The sequence below is a fragment of the Poecilia mexicana genome, unplaced genomic scaffold (assembly GCF_051168715.1).
Source record: "Poecilia mexicana isolate PSO_F unplaced genomic scaffold, ASM5116871v1 scaffold_22, whole genome shotgun sequence".
Lineage (NCBI taxonomy): Eukaryota > Metazoa > Chordata > Actinopteri > Cyprinodontiformes > Poeciliidae > Poecilia > Poecilia mexicana.
The window spans coordinates 6,294,519-6,309,358 of NW_028263391.1; the positions used below are offsets into that span (position 1 = coordinate 6,294,519).

Consider the following 14,840-nt stretch of genomic DNA (forward strand, 5'->3'; position numbering starts at 1 on the left):
GGCTGGACACAAAGACACTTTGTCCGGCTCCACCTGAGAGCAAGTGGCTGGGAATCGACGACGGCAAGTTTGAACGCAGAAACGAACGAGACCCAAAGAGATGTTTGTTCGTTTTTCCAGCGATCGGGACATAATTCAGAAATAAAATGTTGACTAATGCTAGTTTTAGGTTCCTAATAGAGCCGGGCATTAAATTGATTTTTCTTGTTCACCAAAGCCCTCCGAAGGTTTTCATCCTACCATCTGGCAACGATTTTTTTGGACTTTGAGTTCAGGTCAACTCAGAAATAAAAACCAGGTTTTGAAAATATTTTCATTTGTCACCTGTAACATCTTTTTAAGAAAAGAAAGCTAAAAACTGGTTTGGTAAGAAAAAAGATTCGTAGTTCCTAATATAATTAGTAAATGGAGTGGGGGAAAAAGATAAACTAGTGAAGACTAAAGCAACCATGCCAAATCTGCTTTTTACTGTTTCTTAAAAGGTTTCACCCAGCCTTAGTGGTTTTATTGTGTCTTACCTCATTGGACTTGAAGCTCTTTCCCTGCATGCCATGCTTCCAGAAGGCCAGCACGCTGTCATGAAGGCACACTGCAATAAACGAGCACGAGTTGCCTCACAAACAGACATAACTCCAGGAAGCCAAAGAGACACAGGAGACATGACAAAACCCCAAAAAACCACCCAAAAAAGGGTTTCAACTAAAATTTTAAAGGTCCAAGAAAAACAGCAGCACGTATTTCTAACCAACCTCAACATTCAATATGCCCGCCACATTTGAATGGTTCCCACTGATGTGAAGGTAGACTGAGATCTTACCGACAGCGCCGATGCAGAAGTCAAAGCTGAGCTCAGAAGCCAGTTTCTTGTTGGACTTCAGTTTGCCCTGAAGATTGACGATCTTTACATTTTCTAGGAAAAGGATTTTAGAAACCTGTTGTCACATTTGTACATATGAATCCAATCTTTGGGGGGGAAAATGGTAAAGGAAGTAGCTATAAAATGTAAGGTTACTCACTGTCTAAGCACACCAGCACAGTGTCTCTCTCCAGCTGTGTGACATGGATCGCATCCACTTGCTGATCAGCTGAAAAGGCAAAACGGGAGAGTAAATAAAAGTCAAGTTTTAGTTTGTTTGGTTTATTAGTTGATTTCAAACATGGTTAGAAAGTAAAAAACAAAAAAAAAAAATGTAATAGACGTAGAGCTGGGTGATCTTTTCATACCAGGTCTGATTTTAACAAATTTTTTTCTTGCTTTATTTTCTAAAAAAAAAAAAAAAAAAAAAATCACAAATGACAGAAACCATCATTTTCAAAAGATGTTTTTTATTTCAATAGCCTCTTTTGTGGGATGTATGATGGGTGTTATGGTCAGGCTATGAGAATTTTTGTTTAATTACGAGACTATAGGGATAATATTAGTAGAATACAGATGCAATTTTACCAGAATATATTAAAATTAAGAGAAAATTTTCATTTTTATGAGGGAACGAAAGCTTCTAGAATGATAAAAAAATCAGAAATGATTGTAAAATTTGTATCAAAGTGTAACTTCACAAGATGCTCAACGTTCCTCATTTAGATTTTTTTCGTTTTGGAGTTGTCATAAAATTACAACCTTATTCTGGTGACACTGCAGCCTGCAGCTATAATCTTGTAATATATATATATATATATATATATATATATATATATATATATATAAAAATCCAGATTTTCCAAAAAATTAATTTATTGCCCAGTCCAAAGTAGAGAATAATGAAATAAATAGAAATTTAACACCATTTACAGTATACTAAACATTTTAATATCTGAAATGTTGTGGAAATCGTATCCCAGCAGAACACAGTAAAATTTTAACAAACACCGATTTAAACAACTGTAGCGTGAGAGAAACTGTGTGTGTTAAGCCAAACACACTGTCACACTAAAAATCTAGATATAAAACGATGAGGACAAACCAAACATCTGACTTACTAGTTGCCTCTGTGAACCAGGAGGAACAAGAGTTCAGGTTGATGGTCTCGAAGTGGACCACCTGGCCCTGCTCTGTGCCCTGGCTGATGGCGACACACACCAGTGGATACTCCTGCTCTGGGACCACCAGCATCTCAAACACCTTGAGCGGACTGGGAACGGGGAACTCAAAGTGCTACGTCACAGAAAAACAAACAAACAAACAAACAAACAAACAGAGTTAGTTAGTTTGGCGATTTCAGGTTCTTAGAAATCCTTCCAACATTTAGCAGATGAAGAATCGGTCGAGTTGAGCCTCGATACAAAGTCTTATGATAAATATTTACACACGTGACTGAAATAATCAAAAATTATTGTTATTTTTAAGTGTAAATGAAAGTGAAAGACGTCTTAAGACAATAACTGACCTTGATGAGCATAAACCTCTGCATGGGCTCGTACCACTGCAGAAGGACGATGCCAGACTGAAGAGCTCCACACAAGTACTTGTGGCCAGTATACGGGTTTCTCACTGTAACGTTGAACGAAAGACGGTATTATGGAGACGTTTTCATAGGACCTTACATAAACAAAATACTTTTAAATGTCAGAAATGCAGAGACTTGTTTGGAAATGGTTGTAATCTATAGAAACACCACGACTGATGACTTGGTAAGAAACAGCGACTCACCAATGCAGCATTTGTGACAGCCTTTTGTGTCAGGGATCTTGGTCGTCAGGGCGAAGCGCCTGAGAAGAAAAACCGTTCAACATTGCGGTGAGCAAAAGTTTCAGGAGGTCAGGTGACAAAAACAATAAGAAGATGAGGGAAGTGGGAACGCTTGACATTTCCAGTTCCATCTCACCTGGGCAGAATCTTGTCGGGGAAGCGGTGAGTCTGAAACTGAGCTGCGAGGCCAGGCTTCTTCAGCTGCTCAAACAGCCCGATCAGATTGTGAGAGTACAGCTGGAACGATCTTCCTACAAAACACACACACAGATTGTGAGAGTACAGCTGGAACGATCTTCCTACAAAAACACACACACACACACACACACACGCACACACACACACACACACACACACACACACACACACAAATCCACCTGTTATCTTCACAGCAAAAGCAAATGCCAAACATGTCAAGAAGTAAACAAACTTTTACTTCAAACATGAATTACTCATCATCCTAACAAGCTGCTTTACACATAAAGAAGGTTAGACGTGAACAGAGGGCAAAAACAGCAGTGTTGATGATGTTGTTGATGATGATGATGACGTGAAGCATGATTACCTTCTGATGAAGCCAGTTAGTAGAATATCAAATCAAGCCAGGCGATAGGAGGATGGACAGAGTCCAAGGGAAGAGGAGAAGAGAACAGAGGTTAAGTATACCCAGGCGCAAACTGCTAAAGGTAAAACCGCAAGTAGACCCAACGCTGTGTAATCTCATCCTCGGCTGTTAAACCGAGCAAAGGATCGGCTCTTAGGAAAGACAGTTTGGTTTCAAATGAAAGCTCATTTAAGGTTTCTCATCAAACATGGCGCACCTACCCTAAAAAAAACAAAACAAAACAAGCTAGACTTGGTTGTATCGATAGGGTGAGATTGTAAACGAATAACAAAAAGCGCTTAAACACATTTACTGTTCACAAAAACAACAGTGTGGCAGGATGTGAGTCACCTCTGTGTTACTGTGCTACAGCAGCTGGAACAGTGACCCTGACGGCGAACGGCAGGAACAGATATCTTAAGGCTGCGCAAACGGAGTGACTGTGGTGCCTTCAGGTGCAGCCAGATAACGCGGGACAAAGACGCAGACGGTTTTAACAGAGGGCAGGGAAGTAGGAGAGACGGGTTCTCTGCTTACCGGACAAAGACATCAGGTTGTTGTTGATGACATACAGCCATGTACACTTCCTTGGGAAGAGCTAGCAAAAAAAAAAAAAAAAAAAACAGACAAAAATGAGTGTGAAGAGTGCAGAGTTTAGCTCTAAAGGAGAGGAGGAGGAAGAAATTCTCACTAGAACAGAACAATTACAGCATAGAAATTTATGATACACAATGTTTAATCCATCACCCACAATGTAAAGAGTAAAACTTAAAACCTTTAAAAAACATTAGGGAACGTGGGGAAGCAGCCGAACTTTGACGGAGAGGCAGAGAGCCACAGTTTTATTAATTAATAGACATTATGATTAACGACTATCTGTATTTAGCCACAAAATAATAATAATAATAATAAGACCTTCATTGAAATCAGGTAAAAGGATCTGGTCAGGTAGCGGCACTGTTTACAAATATCAACATTTACATTCAACCTGAGAAACTGACTAGTTTTAAAAGCATCAGAGCATAAATAACAAAAAATAAGGCCTGGAGGAAAAACACCACAGACATATGGAAGAAGATATTCTGCTCATTAGAGACCAAAATGGAAGATTCTGGCAAAAAAAATAAATAAATACAAACACTAAGGTAAAAACAAAATGCTCACAGTGTAAAAATGGTGGCAGAATATTTGTTTACAGCATGGATACGAAACCTGGTGACAAAACACGAGCTGATCTGGATTCAGATTTTCATTCATAAAAATAAAATAAAAAAATTGCATCTCCTAAAAACTGTCGTTTGTTGTCATGACAAAACAGGGTGTGAATACTTTTACAGGTTTTACAGTAGAATTAAAGTTAATTCTTTACTGCAACATATTTGAACTTGTTAACATTGGATATCATTTTTTTAAGGAAATAAAGAAATAAACGTGTTTACATGTGATTACATGGTCAAGTTAAACCCCTGAGCTGGAACAGAAAAACATCTCGTCTCAGAGGATCGTCTCCAGGTCGGGTTTCCATCTCCTTCTTCCAGATACTTGTTTTGAACAGAGTCATCTGGAAACATTTAGATCCTAATCGCACACTCTGCTACTTCCCAATTCATGGAAATCACATCAGCTCAGTTTTACATCCTGCTAAACAGAGCCATCAAATAATGCAAAGCAAAAAAAGACAACAACTTAGCAGAAGTTTGTTTGGGTAAACAATGAATAATCGCTACTAACAATACAGTGTCAAAACAGAGAAGTTAACAGGAAACTAATTTATTACAAACTGAATGAAAGGCATCTCAGAGTTGGATTTTACCTGCTCCATTGTTGCTTCATGCAGCTCGTTAAGATTCAGCGTGTAGATGCCGTCCTCTGTTCCAAAGATGAGGTACTGATCTAAAACAAGAACAACGAAGTTCAGCTGAAGCATAAAACTCCTGAAATCAGCAGAATGTGCTGCGTCGCATTTACCTTTGGTGTCTGGGTGAATCCACGATGTGGCGCAGTTGATTTTCAACGGGCAGCCATCGAACACTTTGGAGAAACAGGCTCCCATCTGCAACAGAAAACCGTCCGGCTCAAAACAGGCGGCATCTGCTGCAGCGCAGCGCCAAAATGTCAGCGAGGAATTAACGAGCCGGAGTGGAGCCGAACCACAAGGAAGAAAGCTATTCGGACCCCAAATATCTACAGAATGTGCAGCAGCAATCCCAACGAGAGTTTAATAACAGCGTCCGCAAAAAAAAAAGGCCAGAACGGCTGAGCGGAGACGGTGAGGGACAATGAAGATGATTGACTCACCAGTACTTTAGGAGTGGGTGGCAGACCGTTTATGGCTGGTTTCTAAGGAGGAGCAGAGAAAACGAGAACAATGAGATAACAAAACTGCTGGGGACCCAAAGTCAAGGCGAGTCTGAGCCGTAATTTAGCTCTGGTCTCAGCGAATGAGCCGTTAAATGAACAATGTGAATAGTTTTGAAGCACGACCAGCGGGAACTAAATGTGAGGCACTGGATCTGTTTTTTTAAAAACAAAAAACACATAGGAACTTTTAGTGCAAGCACCAGGACAACAGGGCTGCTAAAATGTTGAATTTCTGTGACTTTGTGACTCTCTTTGAATAATTTGTTCTATGACATTCAACTGAAAAGGGACAAATCTGTAAGTAGTAAAAAAATATAAATAAATATAACAAAGTGAAATATATTAAGCTTTTATTTATTGTCACTGATGATTATGGCTTACAGATAACAAAAACCCAACATTTCTCAGAAAATTAAACTGCTACCAAACATCAACAGAGATGCTTCTGGAAAGTATGTGATCGTTTCTATGCACTCAGTTCTTGGTTTTGGCTCTTTTTGCATGAATTACTGCATTACTGCGATGTGGCGTGGAGGAGATCACCCTGTGGTTGTGCTGCGGTTAGTGGAAACCCAGGTTGCTATGGCAGCAGCCAATTGGGGTTGTTGGGCCTGTTGCAATTTATCCTTCCACTAAACCTTCTATAAACGTGGTTGGACGCATCACCCTGAACAACCAGCTTGTCCCCTCCTCCTGTCAGCATCGACTGTCCCTCTGAGCCACACTGAGACCATTTAGAGGCTCAGAAAACCAGTACAAGTGTTTCAGCTCAATAGCTGATTTGGGTCCATGAGTTTTCAATAATTAACTTTTTCACAATATTTTTAATATATTCTGAGAAACTAAGTTTTCACTTTCAGAAATTAGTGTTAGAACCAACGCAATGAATATGGTCTTTAGTCATAAAACTACAGATCAGAGCTAAAACGCTGTGATGAACTATTCCTCAAAAGTATCTTTCAACTCACAGGGAAGTCCTTTTTCTCCTTCCGGTGCTGTGGTGTTGGTGAAGGACCATCTCCGTTCACACTTCCATCTGAATCATAATCTGTCACATAACGAAGCAAGTTAAATGTGAAAGTTAAATGTGTTTGACAGGAAGTTGTCGGTCATCATCAATAAGCAAAATAACGTGTAATTCCTACAATCACAGCACGTCGTACCAGACTACCTCACCTTTAGATTCACATTTAATTGGAGCTTGTGAAAATAGAGAAAGTTTGACTTTAGAGTCTAAAATAATTCAAGAATACCAGTGGTGAAGGTTCAAAAAACAAAAACAAAAGAGCAGCGCAAAACGCAAGTCATCCAAGACTCACCGGCATCAGAGGAGTGAGATAAGCCGCCAGGGCTGCTGACACTCGCCGACAGGAAGTCGGACGACGAATGCTCCGCCCTGTTGCTCTGTTCGGGCGTGCTCTGTCTGCGGGCGGCCTGGCTGGGGCCGTTCTCCGAGTTCGGGAGCCGACGAACTGTCAGCGACCTCTCCTCGTTCAGTCCTAGCTCCTCCGATGGGCTGCTTATTCGTGGCTGAGGAAACAAACAAACAAACAAACTCCAGTAAAACTTTTGAGTCTTTTTCACAGTAGAAACAGGAGAACGACAGAAGAAACACCGCCTTACCTTCGGGGGCAGAGGAGGAGGTACGCCTGGTTTAAGTGTTGACCTGAAATAGATTTTTGGACAAAAAGATACTCAACAAGGAAATTTATGTTTTCCTCATGAACGTATGCAAACATTTATGCACATCACTTACAGCTCAACTTCTTCAAAGGCATCTTCCAGATGGGCGATGTGTCCACTGTGGATGATGGATAAAAAGAATCAGAGTGAAGTGGGAAACTCTACAGGCTCTGACTGAACGCACTTCTCCTAAATCTATTCTTTACACAAAAGGGAGAAGAAAAAAAGAGCTACATTATAACTTATCCTCGATTTAAAGACGATAATCCCAATTTCGAATAAATTAAAAAAAAGATTTATTCGAGATTGTCCAGAAAAAGTGTTTCTACCACTTAAACCTTTTCAGTGGGTTGTCATTTTATGTGATGCATCAAGAGAAACTATCAGGTAATATAATATGTACATATTTTTAGATTTTCCAAATATTCAAAAGATGATACTAACATTTCACAAGTGTGAGTGGATAAATCAAAAGGACTTGATTCACAAACTGAAAATAAATGAAAACTTCGATAGACCCTGCTTGAGGGAGATGCATGATTTTTAATTTTTATTATATTGTCTTAATTCTGAATTTGCCTCCATTGAGTAAAAAAATAAAAATAATAAAGCAACAGACCACCTGGGTGTGACTTATCAATATGAACCAAATGTATACATCTGAAGAGGAATGAATATAAACTAACTCTTTCAGATTTCAATTTATAAATTTTAAAACAGCTTAATTGCCCTGTGACTTTCCAAAGATGTGAAACTTTGTGTAACTCTTGAAGTTTGTAGGTGCAACATGACAAAATGTGAAAAAGTTTAAGGATGTGAGAACTTTAGCAAGACGCCGTAACCCTGAACTAACAGCAAACTCCCATATCGACACAGCATCACGCGCTCTACCGTCACATCAACACATGCTACAAGGATGAAAGTGGTGGGAGTTGATCGGATAAGGCAAATGCAAAGAAAACAGGGAAGTGACAGAGCAAAGCATGAAGTGGCTAGTGTAAGGTGGGACAGCTGTTAGTGTTACCGTTGAAACAATTCATCCTCAACGCTTTTGAGAAGGCTCCTTTGAAGGACGACGGTGAGAGACAGGCAGAAAGAGGACAGAGAAAAGTGAAGGGGAAATAAACAAAAAGTCAAAGTACACGACAAGTGAGAAGGGCTTAAAAGACTGACGCAACATCCTGAACTCCAGGCAGGGAGAGTGATATCAGCATTAAACCACAGTGACTAAAGCAGGTTAGTGCTACAAAAACCCGACAAATTAGTAGAGAAGAGATGCAGCAGGAAATCAATCATGCGTTTGATCCGTTACTGCGCATTAGTCTCAAAAGGTGCATTATATCATGAAAGCCGGGTAGCGAGAGAGGCGGAGCGTAAATACGAGCAGTTCCCATGACAACAGTTTCCATAGAGTACCTGGTTGTTATTCCTCCATCTGCAAAAGGGCTCCATGGGGAAGGGAAGTCATTATCTTTATTCACATCCTGCAGAGAGGCAACCATGCATTCAGACAGGACTCTGCTTTCAAAATGCATACAGTTAATGCCAAAATTATTCATACCGCTTAATGGTTTAGAGTTAAAGTAATCTTAATTATGCCAACTTGTTTATTCTGACTACAAGTAATGAGTGGAAACATACAAAAACATGTAAAAAGCCGTTTTTCAGCAGTCATAAGAAGAACTTTACTGCCTTGTTGCCAACAAAAACAAACTGACACATTTTGTTGTTTAATTTTAGATAAAATCTTTTTTCCCCCAAAATTTTTTTTGCTTTTTAAACAATATTTTTGGGAGATGCCTGTAATTTCTAATCTTCCTGGCTGTATTAATAAGCTAATTTTGTTAGGGGTATGAAGAAGTTTTGGCTTAACTTTATGTTTACAAAAGAATCACCAAGTAATATTTTTTTTAAAACATAAAAAATATTGATTTCAACTAGCAAACCATATTTATTACCATTTCAGAATGAGCTTCAGTTTCCTTTGGGAGAAGAGGCGCCTGAAATTGGACCTTGTCAACTGCGAATGGAAAAACATCGACTTCAGTTGGTTTTCCTTTTTCTCACCTTTAACACTAGAGGGCATCAACACTCAAGACACACAGATATTGACAACAAGTCTCCAGTGCGTTGCTACCAGGTGCTTTGATAAACACCACAGAGAACATAATGAACAAAAAAGAAAAACTGCAGGCAGGAACAGATCGAAATACGTTTGAACTGCTGCTGGTGATTCTAGGAGCAGCTGTGTGGACTAAAGCTTTAGTTTCTAGTTTCTAGAGAAAAGTTCTCAGTAAATTTGAACTAAGACAAAACTAACTTGGATGAAAATTTTGCAGCAAAATATCAGAGCTTTTTTAAGGAACTAATTCCTTAAAATTGAAGTAGAAGTTCCACTGGCAGATTATTTTACTTTTAATAGGATTATTTCCCAAAAAGAGAAATAATCTGCCAGTGGAAGTAGTACTTTTTTAATCAATATTAAGGAATAACTGACTTAAAACAAGCTCCTCTATCTTGATTAAATGTTTTTTGCAAGTTAGTTTTGCCTTATTTCAAGATATCTGAACTAGAAACTGCACCAAAAAAAAATACTTGAAAAGACTTTATGTTTTTGCAGTGAGTTTGGAGTCTAAAACCAAAGAGGATTTGTTCATATTGGAAATGTTGAAACAGTAAAAAAAACAACTATTGAAAGAAATCCTTTTAGTTTGGGTTCTGGGTCACATTGCATCAATCATCTAATCCAGTAGGAGAAGCTGCTTTAGAGTCCAGAATGAATGCAAAGTTTAAAAAAAAATCCTGAAATACCTGCCAATACATAATCAGCTTTCCGCTAACAAAGGAACTTTGTGTTTAACCTTTCAGAGCAAAGACTTTCAAATGTTTCCCCTCTTTGAGGCTGATCATGTGGGAGAGAGGCAGGTATTTTAAAAACGCAGAAGTGAGGTGATGCCCAACGAAGCTACAGATGAGAGGTTTCAAGCAAAGCAGAGGGATCAGGTTTTCACATCCGAGTGAAAACTTTACTTCTGTGTCAGCACCTTGTTAGTCTTCTCTTCGCCAGCGTGACAAAAATAGAGACGTCACAGACCCGCATCACTTATCTTTCATCAAGCTACAGCCACATTAGCCAACCGCTCCATGCAGAAAACTCATCTCAAGTGTCACATGAATTTCAAGCCTAAGGCTCTTGTATGTCTTTTCTTTGTAATACAGTAAAAGTTTGGGAACTAAAACACACCGTCTCACTGCACTGCCACTAACCTGCATCCCCCCTGTTTCCCTCAGAGTCACTAGGACTCGAGACTGGACGGTCAAGGCCTGATCCACTGTTCGCTTCGTGAAGGAGGGAAGGTCAGATAGTAATCAGACAATGAGATAAAACAGCAGATCTGGAATGAATGATTGCACTAAAGGTATGAGTGATGACAAACAAATGTGATATCAGGCAGATTCGCCAGCGTCAGACGCCCATGACGTGATTAATGGCTGCGACCTGCTGACAAGCGAGACACAACACAGGGTTCTACCTTCTCTACAACAATGCATCAGCTTCCCTGAAGGGTGTGGCAACATTAGGATGTCACTATTAGACTGGATCGTCTGAAACTGAATCCTCCTAGTGACCTTCATGACCCTTCAGACAAGCTCTAACACAATCAGGGCTGGGTTTGGTTAAGAGTCGATCTCAATTCTTCGGGTCACAATTTGATTCTGTTTTGTATCGTTTTAAATACTTCGACTGAGGAACAAGAAGCCTACAAAAAAATTCATTGAAGTACCTATTAATAACTTTATGTAGTACTTATTTTTTATTTTTCCTGCCCATGTTAGCAGCTGTGGTTGTAAACATTACTTTATCAGTCTGTACATGAACAATTTTTTAGAAATACCTGAAAATAAAACAGTAACACAATAACACTTGTGCTCAATAGAGAGTACAAACGTTAGAACATGACACTTTTTTCACTTCTGATACCGATGTCTGAGGTTTAGTTTTGGCCGATACCAATGCGATACAGAATAACGATGTTCAAAATGTTTCTTGTACTGAATTATAAATGCATTTGATAACTGTTCACCAGTACAACACACTTTATAGCTTCACAATCTTGGCTAGACGTACAAAAACATCACAACTTTAAATTTATTTGTTCAGTAAGTGAAATGAGGAGTAGAACAACCAATTTAAAATAAATAATACAGAAACTGACAAACAATAGTTTAACTGTCCTGGTCAAACATGAACTGCAACAAGCTTCCTTTCAAATAGTTCAGGAAGTGAACTGTTTGTTGCTACAGGATCTATAATGTTTTTCAATATCAAGATCAGCATCTCTAAAGACGGCACTACATTAAAATGGAAATCAAATGTATGTAAAAGTAAACAATTGTCCTTCTGTTGTGGAAACTGAGATTATTCAAAAGAATTGGTTTGATATTGAATCAAACTGTGACTCAAAGAATCAAAACCGAATTGAACTGAGAGATTCTGAACAATAACCTAAACGCTACTAGAAACGGTGGTTTGGAAACACGCCAGGCGCTGACATGAGATTAGTGGGATGACTGTCAGAAAACTCACTGGGCTGACTGACACAATAACTGGTGATGTCACAGACGCACGACCTGGAGCGGGCAGAGTTTGGCTTTGTGTGTGTGTGTGTGTGTGTGTGTGTGTGTGTGTGTGTGGGTGTGTGTGTGTGTGTGTGTGTGTGTGTGTGCACTCACAGTCGATCTCGGAGCGCGTCCTCTCCACTTTAGGGTGTTTGTTGATGGAACGGATGGTGTGTCGGCCCACAGAGACGGGCTGGAAAAATTTCATAAACGAGATATTAAAGCAGCAAGAGTCTTCAAAATGAAGCAATAGTGAAACTGTACCAACTTGAGTCACTTGGGACGGTTGTGACATTTTCTTTTGAAATAATCTCAAGAAATAATTTGGAAACTTTGCCAGTCATCCATCCACTGCTGAGAACTGCATTTCTTGTGCATCACCACATTAATATGCATCCCAGAGGCTGGATGTTTGTTACAAGCTCCATTGCTTGCAGTCAATAGCCTTTGGGTGTTTTTTTTTGTTTTCTTTTTTCCTTTGCCATGGCTAAGACAGTGCTGCTGCTGTGAGTGTGAGAAAAGCACAATGGCCTCTTAAATGGTGCTGGTACCACCTCTTTGGCTGCCACAGAGATGTGATGTAGACCCCCATTGGAATAATAATGTCGCTGGGGAGATTCAATAAGTCAAGGGGCCTTAAAGGTGCAGAAATAACTGTACGACGTATCTGTTTTCACAAAGACTGTGCAGTCTATGATTGTATTTTTGTGTTTTTATTATGTAAAGCACCTTTAACTGCCTTGTTGCCAAAAACATGATGTCATGAACATGAAGGAGTCTACAGGAATGACTGTGACTATGACTGTTGTTATGAAGTGTGATTCGGTAAATAATTACACTATTAATGCAAAGTTTACACTTTTAATGGACATTTAATGCAACATTTAGTGCAACTTTGCATTAATAGTGTTCCCACTTACCGAATGACACTTCATGACTTCAGTCTTAGACATTCATAAATTCTCCTTCATGTTCATGACAGGTGTTATGTCAGTCTTATGCACAACCTGTCAAATAAAGTGTTACTAAATCTGCTAAATCATTTAGATTTATCACTGCATCTTAAACAATCAAAACTAGGCTCCCTTGCAAAAAGTACTAATACTCTTTTAACTTGTTTACATTCTTAAACGCTGCAACCACAAACTTTCACATGTTGCCGCGGTTTCCGTTGCGTACGCTTTGGGGTCTAAAAAAATGTACCTACTTTCGCAACACAGCACAGAGAATGTTCATTTTTAATAAGTCCAATTGAATTTAGGTTGTTAACTGGATTTAAATAGACTTTCGTTGGCCGTTTCTGACACATGAATGTACAATGACCGAAATAATAAAATACATCACCAAAACATGATGCCGCCAGCGCCATATTTCACCATGAGGATGGTGTATTTAAAGTAAAGTTAAGTGTTTTCCACCATAAATTGTACTTAGTACGTAGGTCACTTCACAGTCATGTATTAATTTGGGTTCACCTATCACATAAATAACTAATAAAATATACAAATGTACGTTTGTGGTTTTAATATGACAACATTTTGAAAACGTGCACACGAGACAGAATCCACGTTACCTCCAGGTCATCATCGTCCACTTCGCTGTAATTTTGGTGGTTGTCTGGGTTATTCATCTTATCCAGCAGATCAACAGCAAGCCTCCTGGTTAGCCCAGTCTGAGCCACAAACACATGCTGGCAAAACAAGCAGGAAGAAAGACATTGTTTTAAGACTAGCAGTGGAGAATGCTAGTTTTTTTTAGCATCACTTTCAGAATCACTACCACATAAAGAAAACTACACAGCAGGAACAGGTATTCTTAGAGGCCGTTACTGTGGGATGACAGAAGAGTCACTTTTAGGGAACCGTATGATATAAACAAAAACCTAAAAAAAAAAAAAGGAAAGCGAATATATAGTTCTCTAAAAGACCCTAAAGAACAAAAGGTAAACAAAACCAGACAGACAGAACCAGTGAAAACTTTCTCTTCTGGTTGGGTTCAAGTTCTTTATAAGAATACATTTCTCCACTATAATGATCTCAGTTAGTCAAACAAGCAAATTTACTGTTTTTATCCGTCCAATAATAAAGACGTACCAGTAGAAGTTTCTCTGCGGTGGGGCGCTTCTTTGGGTTCTTTGTGAGAGAGACTTTAATAAAATTATGGAAAGCAGCAGACCTATAGGACAAAGATCCATGCTTGAATAAATAAATGACCCTAAGTGTCAGTCATACTGACAGAACATGCATTGTTCCCCAGATACTCACCATTTGTTTTTGTCTTTTAACTTAGGAGGCTGGAAATTGCTCTTGGACATCAAAAACAAAGCCCTGGACAAAACAAAGCAACGAGTCAAAAGGAAGGTGTCCCAAAATTAGTGAAACGACATACTTCATGTTCTATTCATAACCTAAGCATACTTTGTTTTAACAGGATAACCGCACAAGTCACCAAGACGTGATAAAACCCTCGAGGAAAAACAAAAGCAGGAAGCGGGCCGAGAATCACATGAGGAAGGTTTGACCGATGGCTGCTACGGATACGACATACCTCATCGGATGCAGATCAAACATCGGAGGCTGCAGCTCCGCCAGCTCGATGGATGTGATGCCAACGGCCCAGATGTCACACAGCTGGTTGTAGCCGCCATTCTTTTCTACCGCTGCAACCTCAGGAGCCATCCTGAACGAAGAAGAGACTGGAGATGAAGCATCTCTCTCGCCGCTGGCATCGCCACACTTACAGTAGCTACACTTACCAATAAGGTGTACCAATGAAGGACTTCCTTTTCGCAATGGTTGCTGTTATTTTGGCAGCAACTCCAAAGTCAGCTGCAACAAAAATTTGGGAGAGTTTTTTGGATCGTGTCATGCACATGAAACAACTGAT

General features: G+C 39.4%; 1 protein-coding gene across 2 annotated transcripts in view; it reads right to left on the reverse strand.

Annotated features, from left to right (window-relative positions):
- Positions 1-14,840, reverse strand: part of map4k5 (mitogen-activated protein kinase kinase kinase kinase 5) — a 36,201-nt gene that overhangs the window by 4,956 nt on the left and 16,405 nt on the right. The window contains exons 9-32 of one of the 2 annotated variants that reach the window (XM_088002344.1): positions 14,710-14,782; positions 14,502-14,633; positions 14,219-14,281; positions 14,048-14,129; positions 13,528-13,644; positions 12,069-12,147; positions 10,602-10,673; positions 9,293-9,354; positions 8,751-8,818; positions 7,408-7,452; positions 7,275-7,317; positions 6,971-7,181; positions 6,620-6,699; positions 5,589-5,630; positions 5,259-5,343; positions 5,104-5,183; positions 3,828-3,888; positions 2,823-2,937; positions 2,648-2,706; positions 2,385-2,488; positions 1,978-2,152; positions 1,017-1,085; positions 818-910; positions 519-589 (exon numbers count right to left, since the gene is read on the reverse strand). In XM_088002344.1, coding sequence (XP_087858470.1) covers positions 519-589; positions 818-910; positions 1,017-1,085; positions 1,978-2,152; positions 2,385-2,488; positions 2,648-2,706; positions 2,823-2,937; positions 3,828-3,888; positions 5,104-5,183; positions 5,259-5,343; positions 5,589-5,630; positions 6,620-6,699; positions 6,971-7,181; positions 7,275-7,317; positions 7,408-7,452; positions 8,751-8,818; positions 9,293-9,354; positions 10,602-10,673; positions 12,069-12,147; positions 13,528-13,644; positions 14,048-14,129; positions 14,219-14,281; positions 14,502-14,633; positions 14,710-14,782 — 2,081 coding nt within the window. The remainder of the gene's footprint in view (positions 1-518; positions 590-817; positions 911-1,016; positions 1,086-1,977; positions 2,153-2,384; positions 2,489-2,647; positions 2,707-2,822; positions 2,938-3,827; positions 3,889-5,103; positions 5,184-5,258; positions 5,344-5,588; positions 5,631-6,619; positions 6,700-6,970; positions 7,182-7,274; positions 7,318-7,407; positions 7,453-8,750; positions 8,819-9,292; positions 9,355-10,601; positions 10,674-12,068; positions 12,148-13,527; positions 13,645-14,047; positions 14,130-14,218; positions 14,282-14,501; positions 14,634-14,709; positions 14,783-14,840) is intronic. The other variant, XM_014994192.2, reaches the window with a different exon arrangement.